The sequence below is a fragment of the Acanthisitta chloris genome, unplaced genomic scaffold (assembly GCF_000695815.1).
Source record: "Acanthisitta chloris isolate BGI_N310 unplaced genomic scaffold, ASM69581v1 scaffold27723, whole genome shotgun sequence".
NCBI lineage: Eukaryota > Metazoa > Chordata > Aves > Passeriformes > Acanthisittidae > Acanthisitta > Acanthisitta chloris.
In genome coordinates, this window is record NW_008665819.1 from 1 (window position 1) to 16,697 (window position 16,697).

General features: G+C 49.7%; 1 protein-coding gene across 1 annotated transcript; it reads left to right on the forward strand.

Moving 5' to 3' along the window:
• Positions 1-122: 122 nt before the first annotated feature.
• Positions 123-12,474, forward strand: MCM2 (minichromosome maintenance complex component 2; the record flags this gene model as incomplete). Its single annotated transcript, XM_009071898.1, has 15 exons — positions 123-310; positions 887-1,062; positions 1,697-1,960; positions 2,975-3,194; positions 3,468-3,675; positions 4,392-4,526; positions 4,715-4,906; positions 6,021-6,114; positions 6,626-6,876; positions 7,130-7,256; positions 7,461-7,573; positions 7,705-7,947; positions 8,743-8,925; positions 10,151-10,306; positions 11,406-12,474. Coding segments are annotated over 15 exons (2,661 nt in total), but the record flags the coding sequence as incomplete, so codon positions are not given.
• Between the last annotated feature and the right edge of the window lie 4,223 nt (positions 12,475-16,697).

The following is a 16,697-nucleotide window of genomic DNA, read 5'->3' on the forward strand; positions in this document are numbered from 1 at the left end:
AGTTATTATAACTCATCGATGATCCATGATCCCCTCTGACCTCCACCCCCATCGCAGAGGCTCCTGGAAGCACTGATCCCCCGCGGCCCCTGCCCTCACCCCCTCCCTCCTGCCCCTTGCAGGACTCCTCCGAGTCGCAGGCTGCAGTCACCAGCCCCGTGCGCAGCTCCCGCCGCGGCGATGCCTTGACCTCCAGCCCCGGCCGGGACCTGCCCCCCTTCGAGGATGAGTCTGAAGGGCTCCTGGGGACCGAGGGGGTCCCCGAAGAGGAGGAAGAAGGGGAAGACCTCATCGGGGAAGGGATGGAAAGGTAAGGAAAGCGGTGGGAGCCAGCTTCTGGGGGATTGTCTCCAGGGATGTGGAGTGCTGGGGTTCTCAGTGCAGCCAACGACGTGTAGGGGGGGGCTCTGAGCCATGCTGGGGTCCCCCTGCCCTGCTGTGAGCTGGGGTGATGGGCTGAAGAGTGCTGGACAGTGGAGAAGGGTCAGGGCATGGTGTCGTTTGAGTCCTTGGAGAACTGAGCAAATCAAGCTGGGAGCAAAGTGCCATCATGGTCCAGTGTGGGTAAACCAGGATCTCCCTGGATGCATAATGTCCATCCAGCCCAGCCCTTTACTCCTCCAGGCATAAATTTTGAAGGTTTTTTATTCAGCCAGGCCTGCTGCCAAGCTGGTGAACTTTACAATACAAAGGTTTTAATGCTGCATTCCTAATTATGGTGCTGGAGCTTTTTGTCCTGCAGGTTATCTTCTGTTGTGAAGTGCCTTCCTGTGCAACACGTTCTATCTTGCTGCAGAACGACTGTACTGACACCTGCCCAGCAGTAGCCAGAGAAGGGCTGGAGAAATGCTGTCTGGACTCATTGCATGCTCTGTGTGTGTGCTAGGGACTACCGGCCCATCCCCGAGCTGGATGTCTATGAAGCAGAGGGCCTGGCCATGGACGATGAGGACGTGGAGGAGCTGACTGCCAGCCAGCGCGCAGCGGCGGAACGAGAAATGCGGCAGCGAGACCGCGAGCTGGAGCAGGGCGTGGGCCGCATGAGGAGGGGACTGCTCTACGGTGGGTGGAATGAGCTGGACCAAGTGGGCTGATCATGCTCATGTGGTTGACTCTTAACGTGGTCTTGGTGGACTCATACCCTCAGGTTAGCAGGGAGGTCTCTAGAGCTCCAGTGTATTTGGGCTCTTAGTGGAATCTCTGGCTGTGGTCTTGGCTGGATTCCCCAGTGCATGATCCCTTTCATTTGAGCTTCCTAGAAGTTCATTTGGTGTGTTCTTCTGGTTAATGCCAAAATGAAGTCAGGATCCTGGGTCTGTATTGAAGAGTTAGGATTCTACTGAACATATGCTTTAGAGCTTGTTGGTGTTGGTGTTCCTGTAGAGGCTTTTGTGAGCTGGATGGAAGGGCCTTGATGCACTTAGAAGTCTTTTCCCTGGTCAGTACATTAATGGACATGGATGGGTGCTGTTGCATACAAATCTTCCTATTCACAGGCAGGAAGTATTTAACTGCATTGTGGGAGATGTAGGAGCCAGGCTGGAACTGGATTTAGGCTGGGCCTGGGGTGTCTCTTGGTTTACATCCCAGACTTTGACCTCTTTGCCTCCACAGCCCACACAATATAACTGTGACTAATCCAAGGAGTGGGAATGGGAATCCTAGCTCTTTAACAGTTTTTCCTCCCAATCCTTAGATAGTGATGATGAAGATGAAGACCGTCCCTCACGGAAGAGGCGTCTGGCAGAACGGGCTGCCGAAGGTGTGGAAGAGGAAGATGAAGACATGATAGAGAGCATTGAGAACCTGGAAGACATGAAAGGACATTCAGTAAGGGAGTGGGTTTCCATGGCAGCTCCCCGGCTTGAGATCTACCACCGCTTCAAGAACTTCCTGAAGACCCATGTGGATGACCATGGGCACAATGTCTTCAAGGAGCGAATCAGTGACATGTGCAAAGGTAGGGCTGGGTGATTAGATGCTCTTTGGTCATTATGTGGGTCACAGTCCTTTGCAGTGGTCCTGTCCAGAGGTGGATTTTTTTCTGCCTGCCCATTTGCTCCAGACATTGAGTCAGCACTTTAAGAAAGTCTGGTGCTGATGGAGATAAATGAATAATGGAAACAAGTCTACTATCTCCTTTGATTCTGGCTGACTAATTAGAAGGCCCTTGGCATCTGCTACTCATTAATATTCATATCGTAGAAATGCTAGCAGGAGAGTATGTGGGGCAGCAGACAGTGGTCTGCAAGTTCATGATCTGAAGGAGACAACAATAGCTTGCTGTCTGGGCCAGTTACTTTCTCACACTGGAAACTGGATTATCCAGCGAGAGGACACAAATAGACCTTGTGACTTTGGAAACTGTGTCAGTGTTGCAGCCTTGTATTCTGACTAGGCACTGCCAGAAGAAGCAGTCATTAAGGCTGTCATTGATGAATTTTAAAAGCAGAAATTGTCACATCTAGGAACAGCTCATGTAACTGTACTTGTTGTATTTCTTCTTTATATTGAGGCAGAAGCTTGAGCAGTGGAACAGTGTCAGTTTTATACAGCTAGGAAATAAAAGGCATTTGTCTCATCCCTTTCCACAAACATAAGACACAGGAGGGTTTTTGCCAGCCATTCAGCATACATAATGTCTCTCCTGTTAACTTCTGTTTCCTGGAGGTCTCTGAGAGAGTTGTGTGTTGAGCTGAGGCTTTTGAGTCTCAGGAACACTGAGCCTGGGAATTATCTGTGCAGAACTGGAGAGGAACAATCACAAGCTTGATACTCATGAAGAATTTGTCTAATTAAAAAGAGTTTTATACCCATTTTCAAACTGTTGACCTCTAAACATTTTCCAGGGAAGGTGCAGACATCTGCAAACTGCAGCGTGCAGGATACAGGCTTGTCTGTTCTGTCTACCCTTTGCAAACTCCTTGAGGATTGAGCAAGTTGAAATAAAAATTCACCCTATCTTTTTCCTAAGAGAACAGAGAGAGTCTGGTGGTGAACTATGAGGATCTGGCAGCCCAGGAACATGTCCTTGCCTACTTTCTGCCTGAGGCCCCAGCAGAAATGCTGAAGATCTTTGATGAAGCAGCCAAGGAAGTGGTGTTGGCCATGTACCCCAAATATGATCGTATTGCTCAGGAGATCCATGTTCGTATCTCCCACCTCCCTCTGGTGGAAGAGCTGCGGTCGCTCAGGTAAGCAGCAGAATTGCCAGCAGTGGCTGTGGGGCCTGCAGCAGGGTTTGGGGTACTCAAGAGGACTCATCTGCGAGCTAAACCTCTGGGTAACTCCAATAGAATGACTGAAGTTATCACAGGAAAAAATTCATATTAAGGATGAACTTTCTACGTCTCTAAGGTAAAACACAAACCTTGGTAGAAAACTTGTACCTTGTATCAAGAGTACTTCTTGGGCTGTTTTGCTTTCTGTGCCCTGCAGGCATCCAGCATCTTTCTCTCTTTCCTCAGGCAACTGCACTTGAACCAGTTGATCCGGACCTGTGGAGTGGTGACAAGTTGCACAGGGGTCCTGCCCCAGCTCAGCATGATCAAATACAACTGCAGCAAGTGCAACTTTATCCTGGGACCGTTTTTCCAGTCCCAGAACCAGGAGGTGAAACCCGGTTCCTGTCCAGAGTGTCAGTCTCTTGGCCCCTTTGAAATCAACATGGAAGAGGTGAGAGATGTGCTTGCCTGGGTGGGACTGGCTGCTCATCCTGCTCCACTGCCTGTTCCTCCCAGCCCTGCCTTAGCTCTTACCCTTTGAACAGCTTGGTGTGGGGAGAGGAGTCCACTGCTATATCCAGGGGTCTGTGAAGATGGATCTCATCTATTTGAGCTCTTAACCTGAGTGTACTCAATTTAACAGCCAAAAGTAATTTACTGCCTCATTGTGGGTATTTGGATTCAATCTTTTGCCACAATCATCTCTTTGGTACCAGTTACTTATCTATATCTTAGAAATGCAGATACAGACTGTCCAGCTCTCCTCCTTCTGAGTTTGGTCAGTATGTCCTGATCTGCCAGCTAAGGAAACTGGAGGACAGTAGCAAAATCATTGATGTGGAGTTTCTGACTCTCATCCTTTGCTTTGATACCTTTAACCATCACAAATGAAGTCTCTTCCCAGGAACTGGTCCAGTATTTGGGTGGACAAACACTGTGGAGGCTGAAACACAGTGGTGAGATGCAGCAAAGTGTTTTCCTGTCCCCATTGTTGTCTATCACGCCCTGGAATTGTACCTCACAACCTCCATCCTCCCATGCCCATAGTTTTCTAACCAAAGTATAGTACATTTTTGAATGGCCTTCTCTAGTGAGGTGCCTGTGGAAAGCTTTCACTGGGCTGATGCCTGTGGGACTTGCTGGATAGCTTCTGTTTTGTTGCTGCAGACAGTGTATCAGAACTACCAGCGCATCAAGATCCAGGAGAGCCCTGGGAAGGTGGCTGCTGGCAGGCTGCCCCGCTCCAAGGATGCCATTCTCCTCGCTGATCTGGTGGACAGCTGCAAGCCAGGGGATGAGATTGTGAGTGCATTGTTAAGTATGGGATTAGCACAGAGCATTTTCAAATTCTGACAGTGACACCTCTTCTGTGGGGATCTGGGGAGGGATTGTCCTCAGATGCGTTTGGGCAGCTAATTTTGAGGCTGCTACCTTAAAATTGAGAGGGGTCTGTTTTGTACTGTGCACTGACACAATTTCCTGTTTCCCAGGAGCTCACAGGGATCTACCACAACAACTACGATGGCTCCTTGAACACTGCCAATGGGTTCCCAGTGTTCGCGACTGTGATCCTGGCCAACCACATCGCCAAGAAGGACAACAAGATGGCTATTGGAGAACTGACTGATGAAGATGTGAAAATGATTGTGGGTCTGTCCAAGGATGAGCAAATTGGGGAGAAGGTGGGTCAGCCTCAAACATCCCTTCTTTACCTTTTGATAGCTTATCATCACCTGGCAGCCAGATCAGAAGGTAGTGAAAGAGGTCAGCTGGCCAAACAGTGGTTAAGCAAACCTTTACAAATCCTGGTTCCCTCTGAATGGTCTTCAGTAGCTCTCAGACAGCTGTTGATGAGAGTCTGTTGTAGGAGGGAAGTAAATAAGAAACTTTCCTTGTACTTTTGGAGGTCAAATTTTCTGTTTCTCCCTTCCTTCTCCAAACCTTCTACATCACAATGGGGCTGGAAGAAAGGTGAGAGGCACTCAGACACTGCTTATATCTGTTCAGTTTTCTCTCCCCATGTCTTGAAAGCAAAGTGGGGAAGTGTTCTGGGTGGCCAATGACTGCATCTCTAGTCTCCTTAAGGGGATGTTATTACTTAGCTTAAGCCACAGTAGAGATCTTAGCTTTGCTTCCTCTGCTTGCTACGACCTGAATTGGATACTTGAAAGAGCAAAGCTCCTGGATTGGTGCATGTTCAACCTCACTTGGATCAGATTTAAGCTCTGGAATGGGGGACTTCACTCTCTTGCCTTGGCTGTGCTGTGCTTATAATGACAGCTGTTGCAGTGGATAAAGCAGCTTCAGTTGAGCCAGGACTCTCTTAAGATGAGTAGTCTCCAGCATCAGGATATTTTTAGAATACCCTGGAGAAAATAAGCCAGTGGTTCTTAATATTTGACCACAGTGACAATTCATGTGTGGCATAGCCCATTCAGCTACTATTGCGTGCAGTGAGTAAGCCTCAAATCAAGGTCTCCAGCTTTGCAGCAGCTGTTAATAACCACTGTGATGTGTGTTATGTACAAGGATTGTGGAGGCAGTGGCAGTAGCCTCTAGCACCAGACTAAATAATTTGCCATGCCCCAACAACACCATTTTTGTGAAGCACCTCTAAGGAATATTGGGTGGGTAGTTGCCTTTGAAAAAGCCCCCACACTTTGGATAATGACTCTTTGGAGACAGCAGTATCTTAAGCATAGCTTTAGATATGACACCTTGCTGATGTTCATGCAAAATTCTGCCCAGAATGGTAAATGGTATTTCCTGGACAACTCTTTGTCATTTCCCTTTCAGATTTTTGCCAGCATTGCCCCATCTATTTATGGACATGAAGATATCAAGAGAGGCTTAGCTTTAGCTCTTTTTGGTGGAGAACCTAAAAACCCAGGTGAGTGTTGCTTGTGCCTGCCTCAGTGGAGGGCAAATGGATCTGGGTTTACCTATGCTATGGCAATGAAAACAATTAGAGTTGTCTGTGTGGCTTGGTGACAGATGAGGTAACAGACTGGGGGCTAACTGTGAAGTGGCTGCTTTTATCACACTGAAAACTCCGGTGTGACAGTAGAAATGCTAAGAGTGAAAATAGCTCCTGCTGCAAACCCAGGCAAGTGTTTATCCCTCCTCCAGGAGGTCATGTTTGAAGCCTCTTCAGAGGTTTGACCTTTTGGCACCCTGGTTTGTTGTCATCTCCATAGAAGGATGTGTTCAACAAGGTTAGAAACTCTGGTTTACAAATGTGACTGCCTCCAAAGATGACTTTCTTTTTGCTCCAACTTCCCTGTAAACTTTGGTTGCCTTGCCTGGTGGTTAACCTCCCTTCAGCTTTGTGGTGCTCAGGGCAGGGTTGATCTCAAGCCATGCATTCAGCTGCTAATGTGGCTTTCCTACTACTTTTGTAGGTGGCAAACACAAAGTCCGTGGTGACATCAACGTGCTTCTGTGTGGTGACCCTGGTACTGCAAAATCACAGTTTCTTAAATACATAGAGAAGGCATCAAGCAGAGCAATTTTCACCACTGGCCAGGGAGCTTCTGCTGTGGGCCTCACAGCCTATGTCCAGCGGCACCCTGTCAGCAGGGAGTGGACTTTGGAGGCAGGAGCCCTCGTGCTGGCTGACAGAGGTGTCTGCCTGATCGATGAATTTGACAAGGTGAGCCCAGTTTCATCTCTCTGGGTAGGATTAACTGTGCAGGGACCAGCTGTAACTTCTGCAGGAAGGAGACACCATAAGTCAAGGTGCTGTATCCTGGATGACCAAGGTTCCTGCAACTTGCTTAGGCTCTTGTTGATGCTTAGTGCAGTTTGCTGCCTTTCCAGAGCATCAGGAGCCGATTCCCCTTGGTGTTTTGGGCAATGAGGCATAGACATATATTCACTCTAAGTCATTCTTGCTTTCTTGTTAGATGAACGATCAGGATAGGACCAGCATCCATGAAGCCATGGAGCAGCAAAGCATTTCCATCTCCAAAGCAGGCATTGTCACATCCTTGCAAGCTCGCTGCACCGTTATTGCTGCTGCCAATCCCATAGGTAAGTGTGGAGAGACTACAAGGACCATCTCAGGCTCCCACCGTCAGTACACAGTCATGAGAACTGTGGCACAGTTTCCCTTCCCTCCACCTTGTTCCTTCAGTCTGGAGCAGAGATCAAGCAGTAAAGTGCTGGAGGTCTGTGCTTGCTCCAGAGCTTCAGCCTTGGAGCCTGTGTTTGACTGGGATTGTCTCTGTGATCCAGGTGGGCGATACGACCCATCGTTGACGTTTGCGGAGAATGTAGACCTGACAGAGCCCATCATCTCTCGGTTCGATATCCTGTGCGTGGTGAGAGACACAGTGGACTCAGTGCAGGTACAGGCTGTGCTATGAGTCTGAGCTTGTGCTGGGCTCGCGCTGCTGCTCTTGGGATGCTGCAGTTGTCCATTGAGTTTTTCTGACCAGTGAGTGTATTCAGTGTCTCTCTCCCTGCTGCTCTCTTGTAGGATGAAATGCTTGCCCGGTTCGTTGTTGGCAGCCATGTCAAGCACCACCCAGGTAACAAAGAGGCAGTGAACGGGGACTCTAATGAGGTCATTCTTCCCAACACCTATGGGGTTGAACCCATTCCTCAAGAGATTCTGAGGAAATACATCGTCTATGCCAAAGAGAAAGTCCACCCCAAACTCAACCAGATGGACCAGGACAAGGTGGCCAGGATGTACAGTGACCTCAGGAAGGAGTCTATGGTGAGAATACTGAGGAAGGGGGGGAAGAAGTATGTATCTAGACTGCAAATCAGCCTGAGACTGCTCCAGCATATGTTGACACATTCTTGCCATTCCCATCACAAAAGTCTGTGCTACTGTTTTGTGAGAGACAGGCGGATCCTGCAGTGTCTGCTGAACAGATGATTCTTCATCTAAATGCAGTGTCTTGCCTGTTGGTGATGTGTGGACTGATGGACTGGACACACATACAGTGCCTGCCGTGGCAAAGTCCTCTTGTTGTCACCCAGTCTGGCAGGCCCACAGGAGATGTTTGCTTTCACTCAGACCCATATGCTCCTGGTACATTCCAGGGAGCTATTATCTGTAGAAATGCCCTTCTCTTTAGTCCATGGATCCCTCAGGCTTGTTTCATGCTCTGCAGGTGGAAGAGGAATTTGTTGAGGTCAGAGGGAGATTTTTGGAGCTTGGGAAAACTGTACCTTTTCTTTTTTAATTGGATTTTTGTTTCTTCAACTCCTCCTAAAAGCTGGAGGAAGAGGGATTGCTGATCCTGGAAGGGCCCTAAACAGTGGCAAAGAAGGACCCAACAGCATGGACTTGGACTGTTCTGAATTGAGATGAACAGGGGAGGCTGTGCCAGGCAGTGTGGCTGTGCCAGCAGGTGGCAGAGCCTCCCTAGCCTGAGCCATCCTCAGAGGTCCAGAGCAGCTTCCTGCAGAGTGAAATGTGTTAGGTCCTGGACCAGGAACCACCTGTCTTGCCCTGTGTCTTGTATCCTTCATTAAGGTGTTGCCTCTTCCTCTCTGCCCTTAGGCAACTGGCAGCATCCCCATCACAGTGCGGCACATCGAGTCCATGATCCGGATGGCCGAGGCTCACGCCCGAATGCACCTGAGGGACTATGTGGTGGAGGATGATGTCAACATGGCCATCCGGGTGATGTTGGAGAGCTTCGTCGACACGCAGAAGTTCAGCGTCATGCGGAGCATGCGCAAGGTGGGCACTGGCTGAGCCGAGGGCACTAGCTGCACCCCAGACCACATGGGTTCAGGTGCAGCCTCCTTGCACTGCCCTGGCTGTGGGAAGAGATTCTTCCATCCTCTGCAGGCTCTGTCCTGTGGAGCCAGGTGTTTAAGCCTGTGGAAATGGAGTACTGTGGGTCTGGAGTGTTAAGGAAATTTCTGTCTGATCATCCAGGAGCTGCTCTGGCAGTCCCACTTGCACCACTTAAGCTAAGACCGAGGCCCCTTCATGGCTACACACCCCACACTCACACAGTCAGACCAGGTTTCCTTACTGGCTCAACCCCACAGTTTCAGGCATCTGGATCCTTCAGATAGCTTATCATGGTGCAATAACAAAATAACAGCTTGAGCTGGGGCTGTTGGTGGGGGGACCCTGACCAAGACACTGCTCCATCACTGCCTGTCATTTGTCTGTGGTGGGGCAATGTTTTTGTTGGGTCTGAGAAGGAAATGTGTCCTGAACCTTTGTATCAGAAACACCGCCATGTCTCTCCTTTTTTGATGCCTTCCCTGCTATTTTGGCTCAGAGCTTTCACTGCTGCTGCTGCCAGGTGATCAAGCTGAGCAGGCAGTTAGTTTCTTCACGTCTTTCTAGGACTCTCAGGGGAGAGTTAACCACAGGGCAGCACTCACTGTGGTTATGTGTGCAGTCTGCCCTTTTCTCTGAGTGGCAGGGGCTGGCTCTGAACAGCTCTTGGCTGGCCACAGCCTGGCATTTATCCACTGTTGAGTGTCTGCCCTCCGTCTGGACGACTCGTGGCCTCTCTCTTTGGCCGCAAACAGCCAGCCAAGTGTGAGCATCTGCTGGAGAGACACAGGGCAGTCTGGGCTAAGGAAAGCCGCTCTGTGCCTTCCCCGGGGCCAGCCCTCCCACAGCTGCATCCCCCATGGGCAGTACACCTCCACAGCAGTGCACTGCCAGCCCCCAGGAGGCACCAGGGCTCCTCCAGAGATTTCAGATGGAAATAAGAGCAGTCAGCAGAGGAGCATCATGACTGTCAGAGGGCTGCTACTGCAAGTGCAGGTGGCAGCTTGGCAGTGCCAAAGTCACTTCAGAGACAGTAAGGGCACAGGTGACAGCAGTGTCATTTGGTTCCCCTTGTGCTCTGTGGGAGGAGGGGGTGGGTTGGGGTTGGGCACGGAAGACTGCAGTGTGTCACTGTTCTGATCCTCATGGCTCATATCCTGCCTCCCAGACATTCTCCCGCTACCTTTCATTCAAGCGAGACAACAACGAGCTGCTGCTGTTCATCCTGAAGCAGCTGGTTGCAGAGCAGGTGATGTACCAGAGAAACCGCTATGGAGCCCAGCAAGACACCATAGAAGTCCCAGAGAAGGACCTGGTGGATAAGGTATGGGCTTATAACAAGCTGCCTCTGGGGTTGGTTCATGCTCCCTCAATGCAGCCTCACAACCAGAGGTGTTCTCAGGCTTGTAACTTTCCTTCCTGTGTTATACCAAAAAAATAGACTGATGTTAATCAATTTAACCCAGCATCAGGACTGTCCCCTCTGTATCTGCTCTTCTCTTGTCTGGAAGCACCATATTCTTCCCCCTCTGTTCTCATGCACCCACATAAAGCTTTGGGGTTGGAATGGTAAATCCTGCAGTACAGTGCTTTGAATGAGAATGCAGTTGAATGAGAGCTCAAGTTCCCTGGCATCATTTGCATTCGAAGAAGCAAAAAGCAGAAAAGTCTGCATGTATGAACTTTTCCCATCCCTCCTGAGGCTCACTCGCCTCCTCCTTAGTGCATCTTCATCCTGGTCCAAAGGCTGCACTTCTGACTCTGCCTCTGTGCAAAGCAGTGACCTTGCTTGGCACTAAAGCACCATTTGATTCCTGGGCTGCTGCTTTTCTGCTCCTTGCATCAAATGTGCAGAGTAACTACTTCCTGAGCCACAGCTTGGTGCTGCTGGTGTGCCCACTCCATCAGGAATCTCCTGAAAAACTGCCCCTGGGTGAGGTATTTGGAGCTTTTGGATAGGAGTTACATTCTAGCTCTGGTGGAAGTAAAAGGACGAGCTGAGAGCAGGCAGATGCTGAGCCAGCATCCTCGCTTTGCTCGGCTCAGCGCTGCCAGTGCTCTTTCCTCCTGACCTGTAGTCTCCTCTGCTACTGCAGTTCTGGATCCTGCTGAGCAGAGATTGCTGACTGTCAAATTTTATGCAGCTTCTGCTATGGAAAACCACATGGTTCTTATTTTTATTAAATAAATATTTACTTCTCCCCTCCCTCCTTCTCCTCCCAGGCTCGGCAGATCAACATCCACAACCTCTCAGCCTTCTATGACAGCGAAGTGTTCAAGATGAACAGGTTCAGCCGCGATGTGAAGCGGAAGCTGATTGTGCAGCATGTCAAATTTTATGCAGCTTCTGCTATGGAAAACCACATGGTTCTTATTTTTATTAAATAAATATTTACTTCTCCCCTCCCTCCTTCTCCTCCCAGGCTCGGCAGATCAACATCCACAACCTCTCAGCCTTCTATGACAGCGAAGTGTTCAAGATGAACAGGTTCAGCCGCGATGTGAAGCGGAAGCTGATTGTGCAGCAGTTCTGAGGCTGGCAGCAGAATCTGCCACGTGCTTTTGTGAAATGAGACCTCCATATTCCAGCCCTCCAGAAATGCTAGAGATCTTGAGCCAGAGGGACTAGGCTGCACATTCTCTCGCTTGCTTTGTGCCTTATTATGGATTAAGGGAGTGCTGAGCTGCTGAAGACCTTGTAAATAGAACAGAATTAAATAGTTAAGTACCCAGTCAAGTCTGTTTAGTAACTTCATTCACTATTTTCCCTTGTAGCTAAGCACAACAGGGAGAGAATTGCTGGACGTATACATGGCATGTTTGCTATTTGTTTGTCACTAGTTGTGTTACAGGCTTGTCAGCAGGAGGGACAAAGTGGGAGCATTTGTAAAGCATTTGTCTGCCTTTAGCCATGCCCCTTGGATTGCAAGCACCCTCAGGGATTCTCTCTTCCCATCTCTGGCACTGTACAGCCTCATGGGTGATAATTGAGACTGCTCTCAACTCTTCATGAACCAGCCAACCTCTCGAGGCCTTCCTGCCTGACACTTGACATTTCCCCAGGTGCCCACATGGGTTGACCTTGTGCTTGGTTTCTGCAGGGGGGAGGGGAGAGGCAGAGGAAGATGAGAACTGAACGAAAATGTAATTATTTCTAATATTAGTGGTGATCTGTGAGGGCAGTAAAAGCTCCTTCAGTACCTGCAGGGGAGCATCCAGAAGCCATAGTGCAGAGACTTCCCTTGCCTTACTGGGTGCAGCTGTCAGCAGATGTGAATTTATGGCTGGATCAAAATATTACCTTTGGCACCTAAACTGAGCACCCTCTGTCACAGCCATCTGTTGAGGGTGAAGCACCCATGGTGCTGGTTTTGGACATAGCAATGGAGGAGCCCTGAGCTGCAGGTGTCCAGGAAGGACTGGATGGGCTCTGTTCACATGCAATTTTCTTGCTGTGTTTGAAATACTTTTAAATACATTTGTTTTTCAATACTTCTGTGTTTCTTCCTCATTTGGGAGCTTCTGCAGTCAAGCGGGGAAGGAAGAGTGTAAGTGAGCAGCCTGGATGCTGGAGCAGGTGCTCAGCAATTTGTTGAGTTGGGTTTGGGTACAAACACATAGCATGCTTGCTCTTCAAGTTAGTTGGAACTGCCAGTGCTGCCTCTCAGCTCTAGCTGAGGCATCCGTGGGCTGATACCAGGACAGGGTTGCCCACATGACAGTGTCATGAATGCTGCCTTTCCCAGCCTGCCTCCAGTGGCTCATCCTTGTCTTGCCTGGTTATGTTTGTATCCCAGTGAGAATGTCCCATCAGAGTATGTATTTCCCACCTCCCTTCCTTACCCACTCTTGGGTTAGACAGCCTTGATCTTGTGTCTTGGCTGCCACTTGGATTCCAGCCTGGGAGAGCAGTAACCCCTCTCCAAGATGCAGCTGAGGTCTGCAGGGAATGTGCCTGGCCTGGCCAGAGTCACAGGACCGTAAGGCATCTCCTGCCTGAGCTGGAGAGAATTTGTGAGCTGGCTGCTGCATTTTTGTGCTGGCCAAGCAGACATGTCCCTGGCTGTTGACCCCGACACCGTGGGGTTTGTCACGGTGATGTGTCGTCTCAGCCGTGTTGTTCCTGGGAGCCAGCAGTGCTCAAACCCTGCTGGGGGCTGAGCACATGACTCTCAGCCTGTAACTGGCTCTGCATGTTGCCTTTTCTGTCTGCCAGCTCCCTCCTGTGTATTTGTTTAACTGTTTTGGCTGTTTTTTTCTCTTCCCACCGTGTCTCTGTCTACCAGGGCTTTCTACAGGCAGCCCAATGGAGACACTTCCCTGGCATGCCTTCCCTGCCTGAGCCAGCCCTTAGCTCGAATGTGTGCCTGAGTCAGGTGTGTGCTGGGGATGGTGGAGCTGCATGGTGAAGCCCAGTGTGGTTCCTCGAGGTGTAGGACACAGAGCAGTTAGCACCTCCTAATGCCAGAGGCCATAGGCAGAGGCCATCCGTGGGAAGAGCAGCTGCCAGCACTTGCATGCTGTGCCCAGCTCCATGGGAACCCACATACCTTGCTGGGGAAGGTGCTAGCCCTGAGAAAGAAAAGCCAGTGATAATGAGGGATGAAACCAGCTTGTCCAGCAAACTGGTTTGTTGTGGGGATGAATGCTGGGTGTGGGAGAAGAGAGAGGCTTGGTGTCACACTGGAGAAATACAAAATGCTTCCTAAACACTTGAAACCCTGTGAAGCCGCTGCTATGCCTGTAGCATATTTAACCCACAGAGTTAAATATGTGGGCAAACATGTCACTGCAAACCATTGAGAATACACAGGAATGGAGCTGGACTCCTTGTTTTCTCAGCTCTCTGTCCTGCTGCTGGATAGGGCTGTCCTGCAGCTTTCTCCTGTGCTCCGGTCCCACCTCACTTGGCACATGGAGTGAGCAGTGGCAACAGGGAGATGCCATTGTTGGAGCCACTTGTTTGTCACTTTGCTCACTCTGGCTCCCAAATTCTCACCACAAAGGCAGTTGTGCCCTCCCACCTTGTTGTGTTGCCAGCATCCAGCAGTGCAATGAATTCTTGCAGCTGCGCCCTTGCTAATTCTGGCATCAGCCGCTCAGTGAAGTGTTAATGCCAGTCTGAAGGCATGTTCCTCCTCTCACGGCCACTGAGCTTTTCAGGTTCCCTGGAGCAAGTTTTGGCTGTTGACAGCATCAGGTGTCTGGTCTGGACAGGGGTGCAGACAGGGGTGAAAACGGATGCTGCTTTGAGCAGGGACTGCCTTGCTAGGGTGCATATTCCAGCTGAATGTAGCAAGGATTTTACTGCAGGGCTCTGGAGATCGGCAAGCCAAGCCACACACTCATGAAAGGAGGAGTTGCTCCCCTGACAACCTCGAGTTTAGCCAAGCTTGAGCACTTGGCTTCTTGCTGCTGTGATACAAACTGCACAGTGCCTCTGACAGCCTGGGGCAACGGCAAGAGTCTGGGGGAGGTGAGGTTTGTCCATGGCAGGCTATGCCTGGGTTCAGATGGAAGATGATGAGGATGCTCCTTGTAAGGCAGACAGGGCTTTGTGGAGACAGGCTATGTCCCTTCTTGTGGTCATTCCCCGCTTGGGATTATGGTTGTTGGAAAATGTGGGATCAGACTGACTTTGAAGACCATCTGGATTTGAAAATGGCATAACTGGATGGATTCTGATCCAGTTTAATTTGAACATGCTCTGTGCACACTTCTGAGAGAGCAGCAGGACTCTCTGCATCTCATAAAAAGCTGTTTGACCTTAGCTCAGCATGGAGCATATGCACACACACACACAAACAGTGCTTCCATGCCTGCTTGGGGTACACAAGCAGATGCCTGCAAATATCAGCTAACAGGTCAGGGAGTGTGATCTTGGGAAAAGGGGGAGATAAGTCCCTTCCTGCTAGCTCTTTCCTACCTACTGACAGGGATTAGATTCTTGATAGCTTCTGCCTTTACTGTGATCATAAAACAACCCACTACATCTGCAAGTCCTGGGCTGTATCCAGCGTGCTAGCAGCTGTTCCTGAGTCTGCCTGTCAAATGGCAGATGCCCTTTGAATAGGGGAAGTTCCACATTCAGTAATGTGTGTTTTTCCTCAAATTAATGCCATAGCCTCTTGGAAAAATTAGCATATGCAGCAGTTCTGGACCAGCAGTATTTCACTCTCCCATGCCAGACCTTGGCTCAAACCCTGTATGTCCATCTCCTCTGTGTTTACTGAGAGCTGTCTGGACACTGGTTGACAAGACCTTTCCCAGTGTAACTGTGCTCAAGATGTAGCAGTTGTGTTGGATAGTGTCGTCTTCCTCTCCTGGAGCAGTTCAACCAGGAGGGCTGTTTGAGGTGCTTACGGCTCTGCCCTCGTTGACCTCAAACTGACCTGAATTCCAGCATGTGAAGACAGTATGGGAATATGTTTACAGAAGATGTGTCTCTACAGATTCAGGTGAGTCACTGCAAACAGCTCCCTCTCGTGCTGTGCTGCAGGGAGGATGCACTCTGAACTTCCTAGTGTTTTTCCATCTCTTAAAATACTTTTTTACTTAACAAGGCAGAGCCAAAATTGGATCAGGCTTCTGCTGTATTTTGCATCTATTATGCAGTTCTTGCTGCCATCACTGATTTAATGTCTCCATTATCATGGAGTACTGGTCTGCCAAGGGCTCCAGCCATCCAGCATGTTCCTCGGCCACAACTAAACACCTGTGAGGAGCCTTGAGGGGCTGCTGAGCTCTGCACCTTTTAAGTAAAAGCACCTTGGAAGGGGTTGTGCTCCTTTCTGTTCATCTTGCAAGTCACTTCCCTCTACAGGTGAGGTGAAGTTGTGGGGGGAACCCAAGGAAAGTGCCAAGTTTCTTCTCTGGGTGAATTAGTTCTCAGGGAGATCTGAAAGTAACTGTACTGTGTAAAAGAGGCTGAGAAGCTTCTTCAGCCCCATCAAACCACATGGAAACACATATGTAGGAATGCCAGTAGTCCCTATGAGTGTGGCTCTCCTCAGAGCCAGCCCTCTTCAGATACAGGCTGCTCCATCTGCTCTGAAAATACATACCCACATTCCAGCTTAGCCAGATATTAAAATCAGGAGTTTCTCTGAAAATAACGTTAACCTTTTCAACTTAGCAAGGAAAGGTACAAGCCAGCACTGGGTTCTTCCCAGTGAAGATACTTTGCCCATTGGATAGAAACTCCTGTTCAGTTTCTTAAGTCACCATGCAAGGAGGGAGACTTATGTTGTCTAAACCTTGAGGGTACAAACGGGCCTTAACTGCCCTGATCAGACTCTCATGGGTCTCCATCCACACCCATGGCGTGGTGCTCTATTTAAGCTCAGCCTGGAGCCCCCCTGAGCTTTGAGGTGGGAGTACTGTTTTGTGGCTCAATGTGCCTGGTCACAGTCTGTATTGCTTTGGGCTGTGATCCGTGGACTGCCTTCCTAACCTGACTTTGGTCACCTTCTATTGCTATGGAGCTGCCAAGTGATTGCTGTATGATGTCCAACTATGACAGCCATCAGCAGATCTTGACTCTGATCTATGGGCTGACTGCCTGGTTTGGTGTTAGTCTGGCTTCACCACCATGAGCTTCTCGGCTTCTGGTTGAATCTGGCTGCCGTCCCTGAGCTTCTCTGCTTATCTGCCTTGGGTACTGGGGGGCCTGTCCTGCTGGCTGTGTGCTCCTCAAACCCAGCATAGCAAGGGCT